This window comes from Bombina bombina, chromosome 3 (genome assembly GCF_027579735.1).
Source record: "Bombina bombina isolate aBomBom1 chromosome 3, aBomBom1.pri, whole genome shotgun sequence".
In the NCBI taxonomy this organism is placed as follows: domain Eukaryota; kingdom Metazoa; phylum Chordata; class Amphibia; order Anura; family Bombinatoridae; genus Bombina; species Bombina bombina.
In genome coordinates, this window is record NC_069501.1 from 239,321,930 (window position 1) to 239,345,652 (window position 23,723).

Sequence of the window (23,723 nt, forward strand, 5' to 3'; positions counted from 1 at the left end):
AGGTTTAGCTACAAGGTACTCACAGAGGTTAAAAATATATTACTATAACTGTGTTGGGGAATGGGTAACAAAGGGATTATCTATCTTTTTAAACAACAGTTGGAGTTGACTTTCCCTATAAGCATAAAACACGGTTAAAAATAAAGACAATGTGAAATACAAAAAGATTAGATATTTGGGGCCATCGGGGAAAAGAAAAAAGAAAAAAAAAGGAGTAAAGATAACACTAATAAATGAAAATAGACACATACTGTTAGAGAAATTATCAAAAGAAAGTAACAGTGAGCGTTAAGCTTTCCAGTATGCAGCATGTGCAGACTTGGCCACTGGGCCGATGTTCCCTGAAACCGAATATTTTTTTCTTTACACAACTCATCGATCCACAACATTCTTTGACATAATAAATTTGTGCTTTTCTTCTAGATGGACATATACACGCACACAAAAAAAGTACAATCTATGTAAAATCAAAAATAAATTAAGTATTCTATAGTATAACAACCAAACTATGCGGTGACGTTATTGAGAGATTAAAAATAACGCTTTTGTAGGAACATTATGATGAAACAACAAAATGCTCTAATTAGTGACAGAATTGTATTACTGCATGGATAGCTGCTGGTAACTATGGAAAGACATTAAAAGGAACACAAAACTCCGATTTTTTATTCTTCATTATTCAGATAGAGCGTGCAATTTTAAGCAACTTTCTTATTTACTCCTATTATAAATTTTTCTTCGTTCTCTTGCTATCTTACCCAGGTGCTTAACCAAAAATGGGCCGGTGTTCTAACAGTATAGCAAACATATCAGATCAGCAAACGGAAGTGACGTTCCATCAGCAGCATGATCAAAAATACTCACCGCACATGCACTCCTCCGTCACAACCCATCAGTCTATGTTGTTAGTGTGACTGTGCGCACTAACAACATAGCCATCAGATTGTTGGTTGGACAATTGTAAGAGCGCATGCATCTATAAACGCATATATATATATATATATATATATATATATATATATATATATATATATATATATATATATATATATATAGCATATATATATATATATATATATATATATAGCATATATATATATATATATATAGCATATATATATATATATATATATATATAGTATATATATATATATATATATATATATATATATATATATATATATACAGGGAGTGCAGAATTATTAGGCAAATGAGTATTTTGACCACATCATCCTCTTTATGCATGTTGTCTTACTCCAAGCTGTATAGGCTCGAAAGCCTACTACCAATTAAGCATATTAGGTGATGTGCATCTCTGTAATGAGAAGGGGTGTGGTCTAATGACATCAACACCCTATATCAGGTGTGCATAATTGTTAGGCAACTTCCTTTCCTTTGGCAAAATGGGTCAAAAGAAGGACTTGACAGGCTCAGAAAAGTAAAAAATAGTGAGATATCTTGCAGAGGGATGCAGCACTCTTAAAATTGCAAAGCTTCTGAAGCGTGATCATCGAACAATCAAGCGTTTCATTCAAAATAGTCAACAGGGTCGCAAGAAGCGTGTGGAAAAACCAAGGCGCAAAATAACTGCCCATGAACTGAGAAAAGTCAAGCGTGCAGCTGCCAAGATGCCACTTGCCACCAGTTTGGCCATATTTCAGAGCTGCAACATCACTGGAGTGCCCAAAAGCACAAGGTGTGCAATACTCAGAGACATGGCCAAGGTAAGAAAGGCTGAAAGACGACCACCACTGAACAAGACACACAAGCTGAAACATCAAGACTGGGCCAAGAAATATCTCAAGACTGATTTTTCTAAGGTTTTATGGACTGATGAAATGAGAGTGAGTCTTGATGGGCCAGATGGATGGGCCCGTGGCTGGATTGGTAAAGGGCAGAGAGCTCCAGTCCGACTCAGACGCCAGCAAGGTGGAGGTGGAGTACTGGTTTGGGCTGGTATCATCAAAGATGAGCTTGTGGGGCCTTTTCGGGTTGAGGATGGAGTCAAGCTCAACTCCCAGTCCTACTGCCAGTTTCTGGAAGACACCTTCTTCAAGCAGTGGTACAGGAAGAAGTCTGCATCCTTCAAGAAAAACATGATTTTCATGCAGGACAATGCTCCATCACACGCGTCCAAGTACTCCACAGCGTGGCTGGCAAGAAAGGGTATAAAAGAAGAAAATCTAATGACATGGCCTCCTTGTTCACCTGATCTGAACCCCATTGAGAACCTGTGGTCCATCATCAAATGTGAGATTTACAAGGAGGGAAAACAGTACACCTCTCTGAACAGTGTCTGGGAGGCTGTGGTTGCTGCTGCACGCAATGTTGATGGTGAAAAGATCAAAACACTGACAGAATCCATGGATGGCAGGCTTTTGAGTGTCCTTGCAAAGAAAGGTGGCAATATTGGTCACTGATTTGTTTTTGTTTTGTTTTTGAATGTCAGAAATGTATATTTGTGAATGTTGAGATGTTATATTGGTTTCACTGGTAAAAATAAATAATTGAAATGGGTATATATTTGTTTTTTGTTAAGTTGCCTAATAATTATGCACAGTAATAGTCACCTGCACACACAGATATCCCCCTAAAATAGCTAAAACTAAAAACAAACTAAAAACTACTTCCAAAAATATTCAGCTTTGATATTAATGAGTTTTTTGGGTTCATTGAGAACATGGTTGTTGTTCAATAATAAAATTAATCCTCAAAAATACAACTTGCCTAATAATTCTGCACTCCCTGTATATAGTAAAAATATTTTTACTCCAGTAACGTTTTGGTGTTTTACAACTGTCCTCAGTTGGGAAGAGTACATTAATAATTGCTGTGCTGGGGCAGACTTTAATAATGTACAGGAGTTAAACATATAGGGCCAGATTACGAGTTCAGCGCTATTTAACGCTCCGGCTCGAGCGTTAACTGTGCTAGAAGTACGTTTTTTGTGCGTGTCGAGTTGCGCTCTTATTAGGAGTTGAAAATAAACTGTTTTCACTCGCTCATTAACCCGATACTCGTAAAAAGCCAAACTCAGAATATTTGCTTTTAATCTTAGCTGAGAGCTTGTAAGCGAGTGCTGGACTTTCTCTGTGTGTTGTATTAATTTATTTTGTAATATTCCCTATGGGCCTTGCACCCAGACTTGTCTGGGGTTAACTGCCTGTGACTCTGTAGACAGCACAACTGTCTAATCTAACAATATATAAATGAATGCTCAGGATAGAAAAACTTTCTCCAGAGATGGAAGTCATACTAATATTATAGAAACATATGATATCCCCACTCCAAAGAAATAAAATATGCAATAAAGAAGATGGTAATATTACACCATAAGAAAAAATATTAACGCAAAAATAAACACTTTTGTTTTCCCCATTTGAATGCTACACGGAGTTGAGCTTCATATCATTGGATCTTTCTTGTGCTTCAACTGGCTGAGCAACACCTGGAGAGAGGGTGAGCTGATACACCCTGAGATATCAGCACGTCACTACCAGCACATTGCTGTGCTATTGCCAAATGTGAGTACCCATTTTTGGATTTTGGTTGCATCATTTCATGCTCAATTTTGGTTGATCTGCACATGAGGCGCCCCTCTGTTTTGTGTTTCACTTCATAGGTTGGTTCGGATTCATCTGTAAAGAAGAGAGCAGCCACCTATACCTTGATATCCATCGAGGCCCTTTGAATAGTGCAGAGCACGGATTCCTTTGGGACTATTATTGCATAACTGTTTGTTAACAGATTTATTGTTTGTATTCCAAATTGAGATAAGATCTGTTATATCTGTTTAAATATTTATTTCAATATAACCACTTGGACGCCCCCACAATTGGTTTATTTTAGTGCAGGATTATGTAACATTATCTTAGCGACAGCTTTAAAAATAAAAAGTTTGATAGATTTTAACCCTCAAAGTTGCACTTACTAGGTCTCCTCTCCAGGCTATTTTGATCAGGTATCCTTTTTCAAAAGCAGTTTGAGGGTGCACTGTCTAATCACAGTGCGCCTGATCGAGCTATTGAACTAAATGCAGCTCGCACCCGCTAGCAGACCAGAGTGGGAGTGCGCTACATTCAGTTCAATAGCGCGATAGGCCACGCTTTGATTAGAAAGCACGCTCGCAAACTGCTTTTGAAAAAGACATAATCAGAAGAGATGCAGAGGAGACCAGGTAAGTGCAACTTTGAGGGCTAAAATCTTTTGATTTTTAAATCTGTCACTTTTTTTCTTAAGCTGTTGCTAAGATAATGTTACATATATAACATTATTTTTTTAAGTTTCCTTTCCCTTTAATGTGTACAATATAGATAACATTTGAAGTAGTTTTCCTAATTCCTTTAGATGGACTTACATCAATGTTTGTCTTCCTCCCCTCCATAATCTTTTCTCAGCGACGTGAATCTTTTTTAGTGGATACTGTCTCAGTTAACTTTCTTTTTAACTGGAGTGGAGGTTCTCAAAACAGTCAAAATTAAGTAGGACCCCCCTTCTAGTTCCACTCCGTATAACTGGATGGAAGGATGTATGAAGGGGTGCTCCAATTTGTTATAAGCTGATATATTTATTAATATATGAGAAAAAATAAAATTTAAAAAATTAATTTAAAAATCAATGTATATTTAATGTGATACATTAAAAAAAGACATAATGGGTATTAATGTAGTGTTTTATTGTGAGTATAAAAAGGAAATTAATGCTTACCTGATAAATTGATTTCTTCTACGATACGACGAGTCCATGGATTCATCCTTACTTGTGGGATATTATCCTCCTGCTAACAGGAAGTGGCAAAGAGCACCACAGCAGAGCTGTATATATAGCTCCTCCCTTCGCTCCACCCCCAGTCATTCGACCAAAGGTATAGGAAGAGAAAAGAAAAGCTAAAAGTTGCAGAGGTGACTGAAGTTTTGAAAAACAAAAATATAATCTGTCTAAAATGACAGGGAGGGCCGTGGACTTGTTGTATCGTAGAATAAATCAATATATCAGGTAAGCATAAATTTCCTTTTCTTCTACTAGATACGATGAGTCCAAGGATTCATCCTTACTTGTGGGATACAATACCAAAGCAACAGGACATGGATGAACGGGAGGGACAAGACAGATACCTAAATGGAAGGCACCACTGCTTGAAGAACTTTTCTCCCAAAAATAGCCTCAGAAGAAGCAAAAGTATCACATTTGTAAAATTTGGAAAAAAGTATGAAGGGAGAACCAAGTCGCAGCCTTACAAATCTGTTCAACAGAAGCATCGTTTTTAAAAGCCCATGTGGAAGCCACAGCTCTAGTAGAATGAGCCATAACCTTTTCAGCAGGCTGCTGTCCAGCAGTCTCGTATGGCAGACGGATGATGCTTTTCAGCCAAAAAGAAAGAGAGGTAGCCGTAGCATTTTGACCCCTACGCTTTCCAGAATAAACAACAAATAGATAAGATGTTTGACGGAAATCCTTGGTCGCTTGTAAGTAAATCTTCAAGGCACGAACCACGTCCAAGTTATGTAACAAACGCTCCTTCTTAGAAGAAGGATTAGGACACAAAGAAGGAACAACAATTTCCTGATTAATATTCTTATTTGAAACAACCTTAGGAAGGAATCCAGGTTTAGTATGCAAAACCACCTTATCAGAATGGAATATAAGATAAGGCGAATCACATTGTAACGCAGAAAGCTCAGAAACTCTTCAAGCACAAGAGATAGCAACTAAAAACAAAACTTTCCAAAATAAAAGCTTAATATCTATGGAATGCATGGGTTCAAACGGAACCCCTTGAAGAACATTAAGAACTAAATTCAAACTCCATGGCGGAGCAATAGGTTTAAATACAGGCATGATTCTGATTAAAGCCTGACAAAAAGACTGAACGTCTGGGACATCCGCCAGACACTTATGTAGTAGAATTGACAAGGCAGAAATTTGTCCCTTTAAGGAACTAGCTGATAATACCTTCTCCAATCCTTCTTGGCGAAAGGAAAAAATCCTAGGAACACCAATAAAGATATTTACGCCATATCTTATGGTAAATCTTCCTAGTGACAGGCTAGCGAGCCTGAATCAAAGTATCAATGACCGACTCAGAGAATCCCCGCTTAGATAAGATCAAGCGTTCAATCTCCAGGCAGTCAGCTGCAGAGAATTTAGATTTGGATGGACCTTGAATGAGAAGGTCCTGTCTCAATGGAAGTTTCCATGGTGGCAGAGAGGACATGTCCACTAGATCCGCATACCAAGTCCTGTGTGGCCATGCAGACGCTATTAGGATTACCGAAGCTTTCTCCTGTTTGATTCTTGCAATCACACGAGGCAGGAAAGGAAATGGTGGAAACACATAAGCCAGGTTGAACGACCAAGGTACTGCTAGAGCATCTATCAGTACAGCTTGGGGATCCCTTGACCCCCGTAATGAGGAAGTTTGGCATTCTGACGAGATGCCATCAGATCCAATTCCGGTTTGCCCCATTGATGAATCAATGATGCAAACACCTCCGGATGGAGCTCCCACTCCCCCGGATGAAAATTCTGACGACTTAGAAAATCTGCTTCCCAGTTCTCTACTCCTGGGATATAGATTGCTGATAGATGGCAAGAGTGAGCCTCCGCCCATCGGATTATCTTTGAAACCTCTATCATCGCTAGAGAACTCCTTGTTCCCCCTTGATGATTGATATATGCTACAGTCGTGATATTGTCCGACCAGAATCTTATGAATTTGGCCAAAGCCAATTGAGGCCAAGCCTGAAACGCGTTGAAAATTGCTCTCAGTTCCAGAATATTGATTGGTAGAAGAGACTCCTCCTGAGTACAAACACCCTGAGCCTTCAGGGAATTCCAGACTGCACCCCAGCCCAAGAGGCTGGCACCTGCCGTCAGTATTACCCATGCTGGCCTGCGGAAGCACATTCCCTGGGACAGATGATCCTGTGACAACCACCAAAGAAGAGAGTCTCTGGTCTCTTGATCCAGATTTATCTGAGGAGATAAATTTGCATAATCCCCATTCCACTGTCTGAGCATGCACAGCTGCAGTGGTCTGAGATGAAAGCGTGCAAACGGAACGATGTCCATTGCCGCTACCATTAATCCAATGACTTCCATACACTGAGCCACTGATGGCAGAGGAATGGACTGAAGTGCTTGGCAAGTATTTTGAATCTTTGACTTTCTGACCTCCGTCAGAAATATTTTCATGTCTATCAGACTAACTCTTGTTAGTGGAACTAGTGAACTCTTTTCTATATTCCCTTTCCAACCGTGAGTTCTTAGAAATGCCAACACAATGTCTGTGTGAGATTTGGTCAGATGATAAGTTGACGTCTGAAACAAAATATCGTCCAGATAGGGTGCCACTGCTATGCCCCGTGGCCTGAGAACCGTCAGAAGGGACCCTAGCACCTTTGTGAAGATTCTGGGAGCTGTGGCCAACCCGAAAGTTTAGAAACTGATGATGATCCTTGTGGATAGGAATGTGAAGATACGCATCCTTCAGGTCCACGGTGGTCATATATTGACCCTCCTGGATCATTGGTAAAATTGTTCATATAGTCTCCATCTTGAAAGATGGGACTCTGAGAAATTTGTTTAGGCATTTGAGATGTAAAATCGGTCTGAAAGTTCCGTCTTTTTTGGGAACCACGAACAGATTTGAGTAAAACCCCTGTTCTAGTTTTGGAACCGGACAAATTACTCCCATGGTATAGAGGTCTTTTACACAGCGTAAGAACGCCTCTCTTTTTGTCTGGTCTACAGACAAACGTGAAAGATGAAATCTCCCTCTTGGGAGAAAATCTTTGAATTCCAGCTGATACCCCTGGGTCACAATTTCTAATGCCCAGGGATCCTGAACATCCCTTGGCCAAGCCTGAGCGAAGAGAGAAAGTCTGCCCCCTACTAAATCCGGTCCCGGATTGGGGGCTGCCCCTTCATGCTGTCTTGGTAGCAGCAGCGGGCTTCTTGGCTTGTTTACCTTTATTCCAGGCCTGGTTAGGTCTCCAGACTGACTTGGATTGAGCAAAATTCCCCTCCTGCTTTGTGGCGTTAGAGGAAGTTGAGGGTCCTCCTTTAAAGTTTCGAAAGGAACAAAATTTATTTTGTTTAGCCCTCATCTTAACAGTATTATCCTGAGGAAGGGCATGACCTTTACCTCCAGTAATGTCAGAAATGATTTCCTTCAATTCAGGCTCGAATAGGGTCTTACCTTTAAAAGGAATAGCTAAAAGCTTAGATTTCGATGACACATCAGCAGACCAAGATTTAAGCCATAATGCTCTATGCGCTAAAATGGCAAAACCTGCATTTTTCGCTGCTAATTTAGCCATTTGAAAAGCGGGATCGGTAAAAAAAAGCATTAGCCAGCTTGAGAGCCTTAATTCTATCCAAAATATCATCTAATGGGGTCTCAACCTTAAGAGACTCCTCTAGAGCTTCGAACCAAAAAGCTGCTGCAGTAGTAACTGGAACAATGCACGCTATAAACAATTTCTTTAGAAGACCCTCTAATTTTTTATCCATATGATCTTTGAAAGCACAACTGTCCTCAATAGGTATAGCTGTACGCTTAGCTACGGTAGAAATAGCTCCCTCCACCTTAGGGACCGTTTGCCAAAAATCCCGAATGGTGTCAGATATGGGAAACATTTTCTTAAAATTAGGAGGGGGAGAGAACGGAATGCCTGGTCTATCCCATTCCTTTGTAACAATGTCCGAAATTCTTTTAGGGACTGGAAAAACATCAGTGTAAGTAGGAACCTCTAGATATGTATCCATCTTACACAATTTCTCTGGTGGTATCACAATAGGGTCACAATTATCCAGAGTCGCTAAAACCTCCCGGAGTAACAGGCGGAGGTGTTCAAGCTTAAATTTAAAGGACATCACGTCCGAACCTGTCTGAGGTAACATATTTCCTGAATCTGAAAGCTCTCCCTCAGACAGCAATTCCCCACCCCCCAAATCAGAACACTGTGAGGGTACATCGGAAATGGCCAATAAAGCATCAGAGGGCTCAGCATTTACCTTAATACTGGACCTACTGCGCTTACCCTGTAAACCTGGCAGTTTAGATAATACCTCTGTAAGGGTAGTAGACATAACTGCAGCCATATCTTGCAGAGTAAAAGAATTAGACGCACTAGAAGTACTTGGCGTCGCTTGAGTGGGCGTTAAAGGTTTTGACACTTGGGGAGAATTGGATGGCATAACCTGATTTTCTTCAGACTGAGAATCATCCTTAGACATACTTTTATCACCTAAAATATGTTCTTTGCAATGTAAGGGCCTTTCAGTACAAGAGGGACACAATGTAAGTGGGGGTTCCACAATGGCTTCTAAACACATAGAGCATTGACTTTCCTCAATGTCAGACATGTTGAACAGGCTAGTAATAACCACAAAAAGTCTTGAAAACACTTTATTTATTGAAAAAAACACCAAGTTTGAAAAACGGTACTGCGCCTTTAAGAAGTAAAAAAGCGCACAATCTTTTCAAATCTGCTTCAAAATGCTATAACGCTCACAATTTTAGCATATATTTATATTATATTGTAGCCTAATATTGCACCACAAGTAAGGGACAAATTAATCCTCTATAAGAAAAAAACGTTATTCCCAAAACGTTATGAAAAACAACTTAACAACCCCCTGCACCTCGCCACAGCTCTGCTGTGGCGCCTACCTGCCCTCAGGGGTCTGACAAGTCTCACTATGACTCCGGTAGCATATCTCTCAGTTTGGGCACAACCAAAGCTGAGGTTTGCTGTCTTCTTGTGAAGATCAACTGCGCATCTGAGGCGCGAAAATTAGGCCCCGCCCATCACATGCGATGTACTCTCAGCCTAAAAAAACGCAAGGTAGCGGTATAGAAACTAGCCATGTGGGTTTAAATATCCTAAATGTACAATAAAGCCATGTGAAACCCCCAGCACAATGCCCAGCACCAGTGATTATAAAACCGTTTGTGCCAATAAAAACGTTATGCTGCCCCAGTGTCTAACCATGCTGCCATCATTTTCTTGCTGCATTTAGCCCATAACAATTCACACACAGGTCTCCAGTAATACCCCTTCTTATCTATAGGTTTACTGCTTACCCCTTCCCTCATGGGAACTATGTCAGCCAGTTCTGAAATATCACAGTCTCTTCAGAAATAAATGACTGAACATACCTCAATGCTTGTAGCATGAAAACGTTCCCCCTACTGAAGCTTCTCTAGTACTCCTCAGCCATTCTGTGGGAACTCATCTGTATCTTAGTGACAACTGTTAACATCATCAACCTCCAGGCAGAAATCTTCTTCCATATGCTACCTGAGGAAAAATAGTACACACCGGTACCATTTAAAATAAAAAAGTCTTGATTGAAGAAAATAAAAACTATCATTTTAACACCTCTTTCACTTTACCTCTTCCTATTACTAGTATAGGCAAAGAGAATGATTGGGGGTGGAGAGAAGGGAGGAGCTATATATACAGCTCTGCTGTGGTGCTCTTTGCCACTTTCTGTTAGCAGGAGGATAATATCCCACAAGTAAGGATGAATCCGTGGACTCGTCGTATCTAGTAGAAGAAATATTTAGTACTTAATTTTATAAAATAATGTAATACAAATATGTAAAAAATTGGTATTGCAGAAAAGAAGATAAAAATCTAAATAGATATACAGAGTGAAAAATACCTAGGTATACAATATAAATAATTATAGTATAGTGTAACTAAAAAGAATTGGTGTGAGCAGTTTAGGGGCTTAGGACTCTAAAATGTTTATTTGAGGTATATGCTTATTATGAATAAAATTGAGGTCCAGTTTAGGATATCAAAAAGATAAGAAGCCCGTTAAAAAACTGCTTAAGATAAATAATTGATGAAGTATAATCACTTACTTTAAATGATTAGAAAGAAGCTCAATGTGGTAACTGTTTTTAAGGAGAACCACTAGTTGGTAGCGTCTTGGTGTGTTTGTTGTGCAATCGGATATCCGGAAATGAAGTCACGAACGTGCGTCACTTGTCTTACGCGTTTCGTGAGAGTATCAGCTCACTTCATCAGAGGCTTGTAATCCACAGCCATCCGGAGGGCACTTAAAAAGCCTGTTAATGGGCTAATTGATATATTAATCAAAGTTATCAGAATTAATTAACTGAATGATTATTTTTCACTTGGTGAAAAAACGAAATTGTAGTAATTGTAAAAAATATATATTGAGCTGTTTTCTTATAAGGTTACAGCCAAGTCGAATGAATACAAGATATGGCGAGTGAATTAATGTAAAACAAAACTAAAAAGTATGAGCTAATATGAAATATGTGGATATATGAAATACTTCAATACTTTAATAATGCCAAATACTTTAATAAAGCCTATTATTCCAAAAATTAAGTGTTTAGCATTAGAGGATATAAAAAAGTATACACAAACCCAGAACCATATTTACACACACACAATACATTATAGAGTTTTGTACCTTAAAAAAAAAAAAATCATGTTAGTGATCCACGGGATTCAAAATTGTGAGTTTAGTGGTCCCTCAGGTCCAAAAGGTTGGCGACCTCTGGTCTAAACTCCTTAGTAGCCTGAAGATAGAACATCAAGGCATGAACCACATCCAAATGGTGAAGTTTGCATTTAGGCAAATAATTTGCATGTTCGCATCACAGATAAAAGAATGAGCAATTCTCAGAGCTTTAATTTGGTCTTGAACATCCTCAAGGGGAGACTCCACCTCAATAAGCTCCGACAAAGAGTTGCACCAGTAGGTAGCTGCTCCGGCAACCACGGCAACTGCAGCCCCCAGTTGAAACAAAAATCCTGTATGTTGAAACATATTTCTCAGAAAGTTTTCCATTTTCTTATCCATCAGCTCTCTGAACGAAGAATTATCCTCAAGATTTATAGTAGTATGTTTAACAAGCATAGAGAGAGCACAATCCACCTTAGGAATGGAGCCCCACAAATCCAGTTGGGAGTACGGGAACAACTTTTTAAAAGTAGACGAGGGGGAAAAGGAAGATCCAATCCTTTCCCATTTGTTGTTAATAATGTTCGCCATTTATACCGGCACAGGAAAAGTCAAAGGAACTTTCCTGTCTTCGTAAACTCTGTCTTATTTAGGTATTGTAGGTTCTTCAGGCAGCACGGCCTCTGAAACCTCTAACGTAGACAGAACCTCCTTTAATAAAAAATGCAAGTGCTCAATTTTAAATTTAAAGGATGGTTACAACGCAGCAGGAGGCTTAGACACTAAGGACTCTGATCCAGAAAGTTCAACCTCTGAAGCTACAGAGGTTAACTCATCATTGGATAACTGGGACATAATAGCTAAATCCGATAAATATTTAGATGACTCCGGGTCAGGAGAGCTATGTTTAACCTTTCTCTTGCTTTTGTTAGAGTGAGGTAATGCACTGAGGGCCGCAGACACCGCCGTTTGTAACTGCGTGGCAAAGTCCACAGGAAGAAGGCCCCCTCCGGATGGAGGATTAGATGTGCTATGGGGAACTGCATGTGGAGTGGATAATGTAGCAAGGGTAGTAATCTCACGGGATGCCGAGTCCTCAGAGGTAGACAGCTCAGAGGGACTAATAGCCTAAGCAGGCTTGTCTCCCTTCTTAGGCTTTATAACAATGTTAAGGCATTTGGAACATAATTGAGTGGGCGGGAGAACCATGGCCTCCTCACAATATAAACAGATATGATTTAGTACAGAAGAAGTACTTTCTAACATGTCAGAGTCCTCCATAGCTCAGGTTATACCCACAGAAGGACACAACATAAAAACTTATATATATATATACATACAGTATATATACTCCCAATGGCTGGGGCACTCACCACCTCCTACACCCAGACAGTTAACAGAGGAAACACTCTCCTCAGGTTGAAGTCTCAGGAGTGGAGGAAATGAACATAGAGCACATACTATGACAAGTACAGCAAGTTAATAGGAGCTGTGCAACATTTTCAAAAACGAAAGTGAAACCTGTTTGTTCCAGCCAAAAACACACAGTCTATGAGCCCAGAAAATAAAATCACACAAAGCAGCATGCAAATAATTAATACACTGATTAATTAACCACAACTTTTCAATAAACCCCCATCAGAGGATATTAACCCTGGATCCTATCAAGGTATAAAGGAGCCACACTTTGACCCTGTTATTTTATGTGTAAAAAATTCAAACAATCTTACCTCCAGTATCCATGCTGTGGAACAGAACACAGCCTCTCAAGTGTGACAGTCTTATAGCAGCACTCCTGACATGGACTTGAGTGAGAGAAAGGAGGCAGTGAAACTCGTCAACACTGATTGCATAGGAGCTGTTAGCAGTAGTCTGTATAATTTCGCAGAAAAAATTTCCCTGCATCTCTAGACTCTAACTTTCATCAATACTCTCACTGAGAGGTTGACATGACTACTTAAAACTCCAGTCCTATCTCGAAGGGCAGATACCGTTTTTCAGGACTATCCGAATCTTCTGACACCTCCTATTGTGACGAAAGGCAAATAATGACTAGGGTAATGAAGAAGTGGGAGGGATATTTAAGCTTTTGGCTGGGGTGTCTTTGCCTCTTCCTGGTGGCCAGGTGTTGTATTTCTCAACAGTAAGGAATGAAGCCGTGGGCTCTCCCTATCTTAGGAAGGAAAGTATATTAATATAACCGTGTTGGTTATACAAAACTGGGGCATGGGTTATAAAGGGATTATCTATCTTTTTAAACAATACAAATTCTGGAGTAGACAGTCCCTTTAATAACAACTTTAAGCATGTGCATCTCTATTACGAGTTTAACACGTTGAGTGCTAATGACGACTCAGAGCCGTCACTCTGAGTCGTCACTAGCACTCACCCACCTTGAGGGCAATCTTGGGGCTCCCACCTACTCCCACCCCGGTGATCTGGCCTGTATAATGATAGGCATCGACAGGGCTTGACGTTTTGCCTGGTGACGTCACGCGCAATGACGGGATGATGTCACCGTGCAACTTTATTTAAAGTTTACAATGACATGTATAGGGAGATGGGGGCATGATGCTTAGCTTAGCACCCAGGCGGGAAATGACTTAGCATCCAAAGGGTTAATAGACTTAATATTTACATGTATTTTAAACCATTATAAGTTCAGCAGGCAGTTTTACAAGCCGAATGTCTTGTACCTAAAGAACATTTCATCTTTCCCAGACATTCATGTTTAGATTTCACTTGTCACTTCGGATTTCAATCACCTGCTATGTCAGATATGGCTGCACAGTTAGTTTGTCAAAAGTTACCATTGTAACAAATGCTGTACTCCAATAATAAACTTGACTGAAATATGATATTTTTAAGTATTGAATGACATTCACTACAAAAGTAAACATTTTTACAGATTGGTTCCATAGTTTTTGGGATATTTTAAGATAAAAAAAAGGAATCAATTAATATATTGGTAAAGATTTGCTGAGGCTATGGCCATTTGATTACAATGAAATCTGTGAGCAAGGAACAATTAAAGGAATATGGTACCCATATGCTAAATCACTTGACATCTATATGTAATAATGCTTTAAGAGACAGTCTACACCAGAATTCTTATTGTTTAAAAAGATAATCCCTTTATTACCCATTCCCCAGTTTTGCATAACCAACACAGTTATATTAAAGGTAAGGTAAAGTTAACCACACTCGTTAACGCCATCTTCAAGTTTATTTAAAATTAGCCCCAGTTTAATTCATAGTTTTTTAAAGCTGTAATTACATAACTTAGTTTATTACCATATAATTAGCCAACGATAATTTTTCCTCCGTCTGCCATTTTGTGATACTTGATTGACACTCTAGCTATATTTGTTCCTCCAATGATCGTTTCCCCCCGGGGGGGGCAGCCCATCCATTACAACGTCATTTGAGTCCTAAGCGTATACGTTAAACAAGAATCATCCTACTTCTTCACCGTGCTCGTTCATGAGATGCGCATGCTCTGTGTGACTTGTCTTCCCATTCTGCTTACAAAATACGAGTTGACATCGATCGCGGTCCAAGTAAGTGACTACTATTTTCATTATGAAATGTCAATTTTAATAATTTAACATTTTCGATATAATAATATAGTGTGGAACGAAATGGTCAATATTTTATTTAAATTTTTAATCTTATACAATTATTATCAAGCACTAACAAATACCGATCCTATAAACATAAGTGTAATTGCGATATGGATATTCCTTTTGCAGTACATTGCAAATTATTTTTCATTAAACTTTAAAGTAAATAATATATAATCTAAGTATTTTTTTAGCGTAGCCTAACGTATGAGACGCACATGCTGTGTCTGATTTGTCTTACAAGTATCATAACAAAATGGTACAAAACATCTATCACTCTCCTAGTGAGTCTAAAAAAAAAAAAAAAATTATGAAGAATGTAAACACAATACCTCTCTAGATATTATACATATTTCGTTTTATCTATTTATTGACAAACAACAGTTTATATCTTATATTGATAATATTGATTTGAACAATTAATTTAACATGAATTCAATGTATAAAATATGTAAACTTATGCTATAAGCATAATTGAAAGCGCAAGATCGATATGCTTTTCTTAGCTTGGGCAGTATAGTACTCAATGAAGATTTTAGATCATAGAATAATTTGTGTCAAGTGAAAGTTGTGCATGCGCAGATCAAATTTTCATTGTGCACGCACTTTCAGCGGATGTAGAGAGCGGGTGGGACCAGGGGAACACGGAAGTAGCTGATGGGAGGAGTCGGCAAGGAAATGGTAATAAAAGTAATAAGTATATATCACCTAAAAGGGAAGCCTAGACAGTAAAATAAACTTAGCGACTGCATTTACATATTATAGAAGAATGATTTGGGTGGGGTATTCAAAAAGGTCCAAAAAAACTTTAATTTTTCAAATAGGGCATGTAATTTTAAACAATTTTCCAATTTACTTTTATCAACAATTTTGCTTTGTTCTCTTGGTATTCTAGTTGAAAGCAAACCTAGGAAGGCTCATATGATAATTTCTAAGCCCTTGAAGGCCACCTCTATTTTATTTGCTTTTCACAGCAGGGGAGAGCAAGCTCATGTAGGCCATATAGATAGCATTGTGATCACGCTCGTGGCTAGTGGCAGACACTGCTCTAATTGGCTAAAATGCAAGTCAATAGATAATAACTAAAATTCATGTGATTAGGGGAGGTCAGAAGATGCTTAGATACAAGTTAGTCACAGAAATAAAAAAAGTGTATTAATATAACAGTGTTGGTTTTGCAAAACTGGGGAATGGGTAATAAAGGGATTATCTATCTTTTTAAACAACAAAAATTCTGGTGTTGACTGTCCCTTTAATATACTTTTTACCTCTGTGATTACCTTGTATCTAAGCCTCTGCAGACTGCTCCCTTATTTTAGTTCTTTTGACAGACATGCATTTTAGCCAATCAGTGTTGACTCCTAGGTAACTCCATGTGGATGAGCACAATGGTATCTATATGGCACACATTAACTAATGCCCTCTAGTTGTGAACTGTCAAAATGCACTCAGATAAGAGGCGGACTTCAAGGACACTCAGATAACAGATGGCCTTCAAGGGCTAAGAAATTAGTATATGACCTACCTAGCTTTCAACTAAGAATTACAACGAGAAACAAAACAAAACTGATGATAAAAAAGTGAAAAGTTGTTTAAAATGTCATACCCTATCTGAATCATGAAAGTTTATTTTTTGACTAGTGTATGGCGCTGGTCGTTAAGGAAACAGGACAAGGCTTTTGAGAAAACTGTCAGGTAAAATGTTGTCCTTTTTTACATAAAGCTGCTCAGGTGATATTTTCTAGTCAGCTTTTAACAGATATGCTGCATAACTTTCATTTGACACGTTTTTGTAAAGTCCCTTTAATTAGTGTATTGTACAGATAGTCACAAAAGCTATAATTAACATAGAGATGAGATATTGTATGTCAGAGTGGGCGAGTCAGCGCATAATTTCAGTTACATAGTAAAAGAAACAAGCTGGATTAAGCCAACACAATGTCTGGAGTAAAAACATCCTGCCTTGCATCATATCATTTAAATGACATGATATTTCAATTGTTTTTGTGTTTAAAAGTTTCCTCCTTCATTATTCCAGTACTGACTTCTAACATACAGGCCTGTCTGTCATTACCACAATCTTCTCCGGTGCCCTTTTTATGAAAAAGCATAGCTTTTGTAAACCTCTAATAGTTTTATGCTTTATTGATGACAAAAGTGACAGAGAAAAAGGTTCAGCAAATGGCGCTACAACAAAAACGTAAACCTTTTATAAAAATAAAAATAGAAAAAGATCTGTATTATCAGGAACAACTGAATATTACATTTTCAATTTGAATAGAAACAGTACAACATCACAGTCTTAAAACAGAATATTATTGAACTTACCAGATATATTAGCTCATTTCAAAAGTATATGCCCATTCCCTGAGTCTGCCTGTTGTGCATAAAATCTAATTCTTTCTCTCCACAAATCAACCACATACAGTGTACAGTTGTATCTAAAGTTGCTTGTTTAAGATACCCCTGCTGTTCCTGTGTCTTCTTCAAGAATATATGTCCTTTTAAAGATGTGCTTAAGTATTTATTCATGTAACTAAATCAGCCTATTATCTCTGGCTTTTGTTTGTGTTCAGCTATACAATGCAGCGACTGGTGTAATAGGTGGTTGGGATAAATTCTACAAGAGAATTCACACAAACGCTTGGTTTATGCATAATGTTATCATGAGAATTAATTAAGTTTTCACTACAGAAAGAAATATAAGCAGAGATCATGGGTTTTCTGTATCTTATCTGCCATCAAAGTATGTTTCTATGTAATAGAAAATCCTACAAATATATACTCAGTGTTCAGTAATATGCCTGACATAACTTCCCTTCCAAATGGCTCCTCGATTACTTAAAGGAATATTAAAACCTTTTTCTTTGTTTTTAAAAGGCATTTATGTATACAATTACTATAGTTCTAATTCTTTGAAAAAAATGATGTTTCACTGCAGGAAAAAAAAAAGTCTAGGACTTTGTCGTTATTAGCCAAGAATAATACTTAATTCTTAAAGGATTAGAAAAGTGGGGTAAATAATAAAACTGATTATTAAAATGCATAGATCGATAGTGATAAGTATTTTAAAAAATCCTACTTACTTTTTTTTATTTGGAGCTCTGCCAACCCATGCGCATTTAATTCTTCCTGTTCATGCATGTGCACCACAATACATGAAGCGCATTGACAGAAGTCTAGCGCCTAGTCTGTGTAGTCACAGCAAAGCTTTTCATTGCATTGAGCATTCCCTACGGATCGTCAGTGCATTTGGAACACCGGAAACTCCAGCGAAATAGCAAACCCAGGTTGCCCACAGTGATTGGCTAATGATTGTTTGGAAACAAGCCAGTTTTCAGATGAAAATTGTGGTAAAATGGTTTAGAAGTAAAAGTGCAAGGTATTTGGGCACATTTATATTTACAGATAACCTATGCAATAAAACAATAATCATTTTTTCCCTTACTATCCCTTTAAAGTGATGGTAAACTATCTCCTTTGTATTTACAGATTCAAAATGTTAGCGATATTTTAGATGGAGTTTAATTTATCAGTTGTAATGAAGATACGCTAGAACTCACTTTTTAATGTAGAGCTGGCTCTACTTCAAAAGTAACGTGTTAGCTTGAACTGTTCTCCAATCAGCAGTCTATCCATACGGCGCTTGCACCATTTTTTTTTAGTAGCTAAAGCACTGATTTCAGTGCTACATTAAAAAGTAAGTCATAGTGTATCTTCATTACAACTGATGAACTCCATCTAATATATTGCTAACATTGTGGATCTGTTTATACAAAAGGGAATGTTTACCATCACTGTAACCTTCTTCCATGCACAAAGTACATATATATATATATATATATATATATAAAACCCTTTCGTAAGCAGGATATATTGGTTTTCAGTTTAATGTCCCTTTACATTTGCCTTTCCAATTGTATCATTCCTCAATCTCATGTTACTTATTCCTACTAATAATAATCCAGTTCTGCAATGAGTTTAGTTTCTTTATTATTGTCATTTATAAATAGGATATCTTAATTCCTTTCACTACATTGCACAGTTAAGTAGCCATCTGCTAATGTTTAGGGTAGGTAGTTAGGATATTAGGATATTACAAAATTTGTGGCATCACAATGTCTATCAGCACTATGTCATTTGATTATGCGCCATGAACACCACTACAATTTGACACACCTGAACTTTATCCAATATTGTTTCCACTCCCTGTTTCGTTGCCCACTTTAATTTGTCCTCAGTTACTGACGGCCCTTTGAACCTCTTTGCCTCAACATTCTGAGACCTCCTCATATGCTATTGCACTGGAATATCTGGATCTGCCAATCAGTGGGCGGCAAATTCTCCAATTCCAAATATACCCACTGCTTTGTGTAATGTAAGATTACGATATGGACCCAAATGTCTATGAACCCGAGTAATACGAGATCCTGGAGAGACAATGAGATCTGTAGAAAATGATGTAAGCAAATGTATTAGAAAAATAAGTTTATTTTACTGAGGAATTTGCTATGGAAGTGTTTTGAAAACATACTATTCTCATCTGGCAGCAGAAGACTTCCCCCTAACTTCCTATCTTCTTTTTTTTATTTATTAATTAATTAATTAATTTAATTATTTAATGGGGGAGGGGCAAAATAAAACAAACTTCTTCTTCCTAAGCAACAAAACAGGCTTTGTGCACATTGCGACTTTATTCTTTAAAACCGTTTGGACATACTGACTGATGGTTGATGCACACACAGTACCACTTTCTATAGCATGCTATTTTCTATTCTCTGTTGTAAATTATGTTTTGTTCCTTTTTTTATAAAGAGAAACAATAACGGTTACTGTAGAATGCAGAATATACTGCACAGTAATCAATTATAGTAAATATTAAACAAATGTGCATAGCTATTTGCAAGCCAGAACAAATCAATAGAAATATATTTATACACACACAAAAATACATGCACATATGCAAACACATGAATTTCCTACAAGAACTGAATCTAGCATGCTGCAAGAATAAAAGACATGGAAGAAAGCAAAGTTACCTCTCAATACAACTGTAGGACAGATAGCTTGCAATCTAAGCTGAAGGAACTCATTTTATGTCAATTCACTAAAGTTAAAGGGACATTAAACACTAAATAAATGCTACATAGAATGCTGCAGTCAAAGAAAAGATTAGTCTGAGAATAACACGAAGATATATAATATAACGTTTAATTAGCTGTTTAAATATAGACACAATAAGTGTAAAGGTTTAGTGTCTATAAAACAATCGGAGCTGCCATGTTGTAACTTAAGTTACTTTCTCTGCTGTGGCCAATTAGAGACAGTTATAAATAGGTCACTAGAGTGTGCAGCCAATGGCTGTGTGTTATATAACAGTGTTCTGCACTTCCATTTCTATCAGGAACTGAAAAGCTCAGAATTTCAGAATGGAATTTCAGGAAGAGGGGACAAAATAATTAATGAAAGTATATTGCAAACTTTTATTTTTATATACGATTTATCATTTTTATTACCATCTCAAAGTGTTTAATGTCCCTTTAACTACAAAATATATCAAGCTATTTCACATGTGCGTAAAGCAGTTCCATTCACATGAGGGTTTTAACAACTGTGTATATTAAACCAGCCACATATATATAAAATACTTTTTGGTTCCTGTTGTTATTATGTTTTTATATATAAACACAAGATTTTATATAGTTTTCTACAGCTGTATGCATGTGGGATATTATAAGATTTTATGCCTTATGATTTTTTTCTTTACGTTTTTGTTTAAAACAGAACACACAATCACTTTTTAAAGTTTGATATATGCAAATAAAATGTAAAATTGTGGCCAGGTTTCTTGTTTATATCTATCTCTCCATTTACTTTGCTGCATGAAATGTGTCTATGTTTGAAGGCAAATGTGACCTGCTTTTCTCCCATGATAACCATTTCTACAGAAAGCTGAAATCCATTACTGTATAATGAAAAGTTTAAATGGAAAAATCCTAAATATTCTAGCAAGCAAAGAGGGCAGATAACTACCCTTTTCTCATTACTTCAAGGAATCAATGCAACTTCTTCCCTCTTCTCCCTACCACAACAACTATTATCAGCTAGAAATAGCTGAAAGCTTAAGTAGCTTTCAGAAACACCACCCTCTCCCTACACTGCACCTAGTAATCTAGTGTGGAAATGTAGACTTCTAAGAACATGGTGCTCATTATCTACTTCGTACTTAAGGGCTGTAATTATTTATTGTTGCCTTACCACTCTATAGAAATATGCTATCAAATATGTTGCATTGCTTTGAATTACAATAATATTAGGGAAAAAAATAATGTAAATAGAAGTTTCTTCACAGGAGCTTGAAAGCACAATAAATCAAAATTTAACAAAAATAATATTCCAAATGGATTATTAAGTTGCACTTTATTTTGATAAACATGTATAAAACAAAAATGAGAATATGCTATTTACTTAACAATAGCATTGCAGATAAATGCTGTTTTAACATTGCACACATTATAATTCATCAGTTAAACCGCACAACAAACTCATTTTAGCCCTGTATAATGTTATGATGTGTTTTGAAGATTTTACAGTCATCATTGAAAGCAAAAATAAAAAAACAAAAAACAACACGTTACTTACACAACAGCATTTACAGACTTATCCAGCCGCGGAGAGGTACAGCCAAGAATTTCTCCTGGAGACAGCGGCTTGCACTGTGGAACAGTTACTTGGTACTCTGAGCGCAATGCCTGAGCTGCTGCCTGCAAAAGAGAGCAAAGAGAAAACAAGTTTAACACCCAGTGATTGGCCAAAGCTAGTGACCCTTTTGTCGGTTACTTTAGCAATATTAAAAAACAAGATTTATTCTTACCTGATAATTTAATAAGTTTCTTGGTAGTGAGAGACCACAAGTCCTTACTATGGGGAATTGCATCATCTGTCCACTAGGAGGAGGCAAAGACACCCTACCAGAGCTGTAAATACCCCTCCTACTTCCCCTTCCCTCCCAGCAGTGCTTATAGATTGTAGAGGAAAGAAGAAAATAAGAAAGATAGTAGGGTAAAAAGGTGCAAAATCAGACTGCCGCCACCAGAAAACATTGAGTTTGCGGACTCTTACTACCAAGAAAGAAATTAATTTATCATCAGGTAAGAATAAACTTTGTTTTCTTTCTGGTAGTGAGAGTCTATGAATCCTTACTCTTGAGAACGAATACCAAAGCTGTGGAGTCCACGAAAAAAAACGGGTGTCAAAAGGTAAGGCAGGCACCTATTTACTAGGAACCACCGCCTGAAGAACCTTTCTGCTAAAGGCTGCCTCCGCCACAACAAAACCATTGAAATGATAAAATTTAGTAAAGGTATTCAGAGACCACCAAGCTGCGGCGTTACAGATCTGCTCTTCAGAAGCCTCATTCTTGAAAGCACAGGATGTGAGTAGAGTGAGCAGTAATTCTTGAGGGAGGTTGTTGACCCGCCACCAAGTAAGCTTCATGGTTCAAACTTTTTAACCAAAAGGATAAAGACACTGCTGTGGCCTTCTGGCCCCTATGCTTACGAGAAAACCGTACAAACTGGAAGACTGATGAAAATCTCTAGTCACTTGAATATAAACCGTTAGAGTCTTAACCACGTCTAAATGATGCAATAACCTTTCCTTAGATGCACTGGGGTCTGGACAAAAAGAAGGAACAACAATTTCCTGATTAATATTGTTCGCTGACACTACCTTGGGCAGAAAACCTGTCCTAATCCGTAGAACAACCTTATCCTTATGGAATACCAGATACGGATGCTCACTAAACAGGGCCAACAATTCTGAAATTCTATGAGCAGAAGAGATAGCCAGCAAAAACAACACCTTCCAAGTATTGATATCTAAAGTGTGCAGTGGTTCAAAAGGAGGATGTTGCAGAGCCTGAAGAACCAAATTATGGCTTCAAGGAGGAGCAATAGGCCTGATGATCGGTCTAATTCTACATAGGACCTTTACAAAGGATTGAATATTAGGTACACAAACTAACTTTCTGTGTAACAGAACTGACAACGCAGAAATTTGACCCTTTATAAAGCTAGATAAGCCCTTATCTAGACCCTCCTGAAGGTATTGAAGAATCTGAGGAATTCTCCCCAAATGTCAAGAAAATCCCGATCGGAACACCAGGAAAAATAAACCTTCCATACCTTAAGGTAAATTTATCTGGTAAACAGTGTCCATGCCTGAATCAAAGTGTCAATAACAGAGTCATTGAAACCCCTCTCTGAGGTAAACGCCAGGGAGCAGCACTGGAGAGCCGTACAACATCCACATACCAAGCCCTGCAAGGCCACGCTGGAGCTATGAGAACTGCCGAGACCTCCTCCTGTTTGATCTGCACGACTACTCGCAGAAGCAGAACAATCGGAGGAAACTGGTTAACCAGACTATACCATCATAAAGCAGTCAAAGCATCTATCCATTCTGCCTGAGGATCCCTTGATCTTGAACCGTATCTTGGAAGTTTTTCATTTAATAGGGACACCATGAGATCTATTTCTGTAAAGCCTCATCAGGTCAGGAGGAGATTGAAAACCTCTTGAGTTAGAGACCATTCCACTGAATGAAGAATCTGACATCTTAGATAACCCACTTCCCAGTTCTCCA

At 37.9% G+C, this 23,723-nt stretch overlaps 1 protein-coding gene across 1 annotated transcript in view; it reads right to left on the minus strand.

Annotated features, from left to right (window-relative positions):
• Positions 1-23,723, minus strand: part of DPH1 (diphthamide biosynthesis 1) — a 1,055,215-nt gene that overhangs the window by 327,075 nt on the left and 704,417 nt on the right. Inside the window, exon 6 of the mRNA XM_053706219.1 lies at positions 21,720-21,841. Coding sequence (XP_053562194.1) covers positions 21,720-21,841 — 122 coding nt within the window. The remainder of the gene's footprint in view (positions 1-21,719; positions 21,842-23,723) is intronic.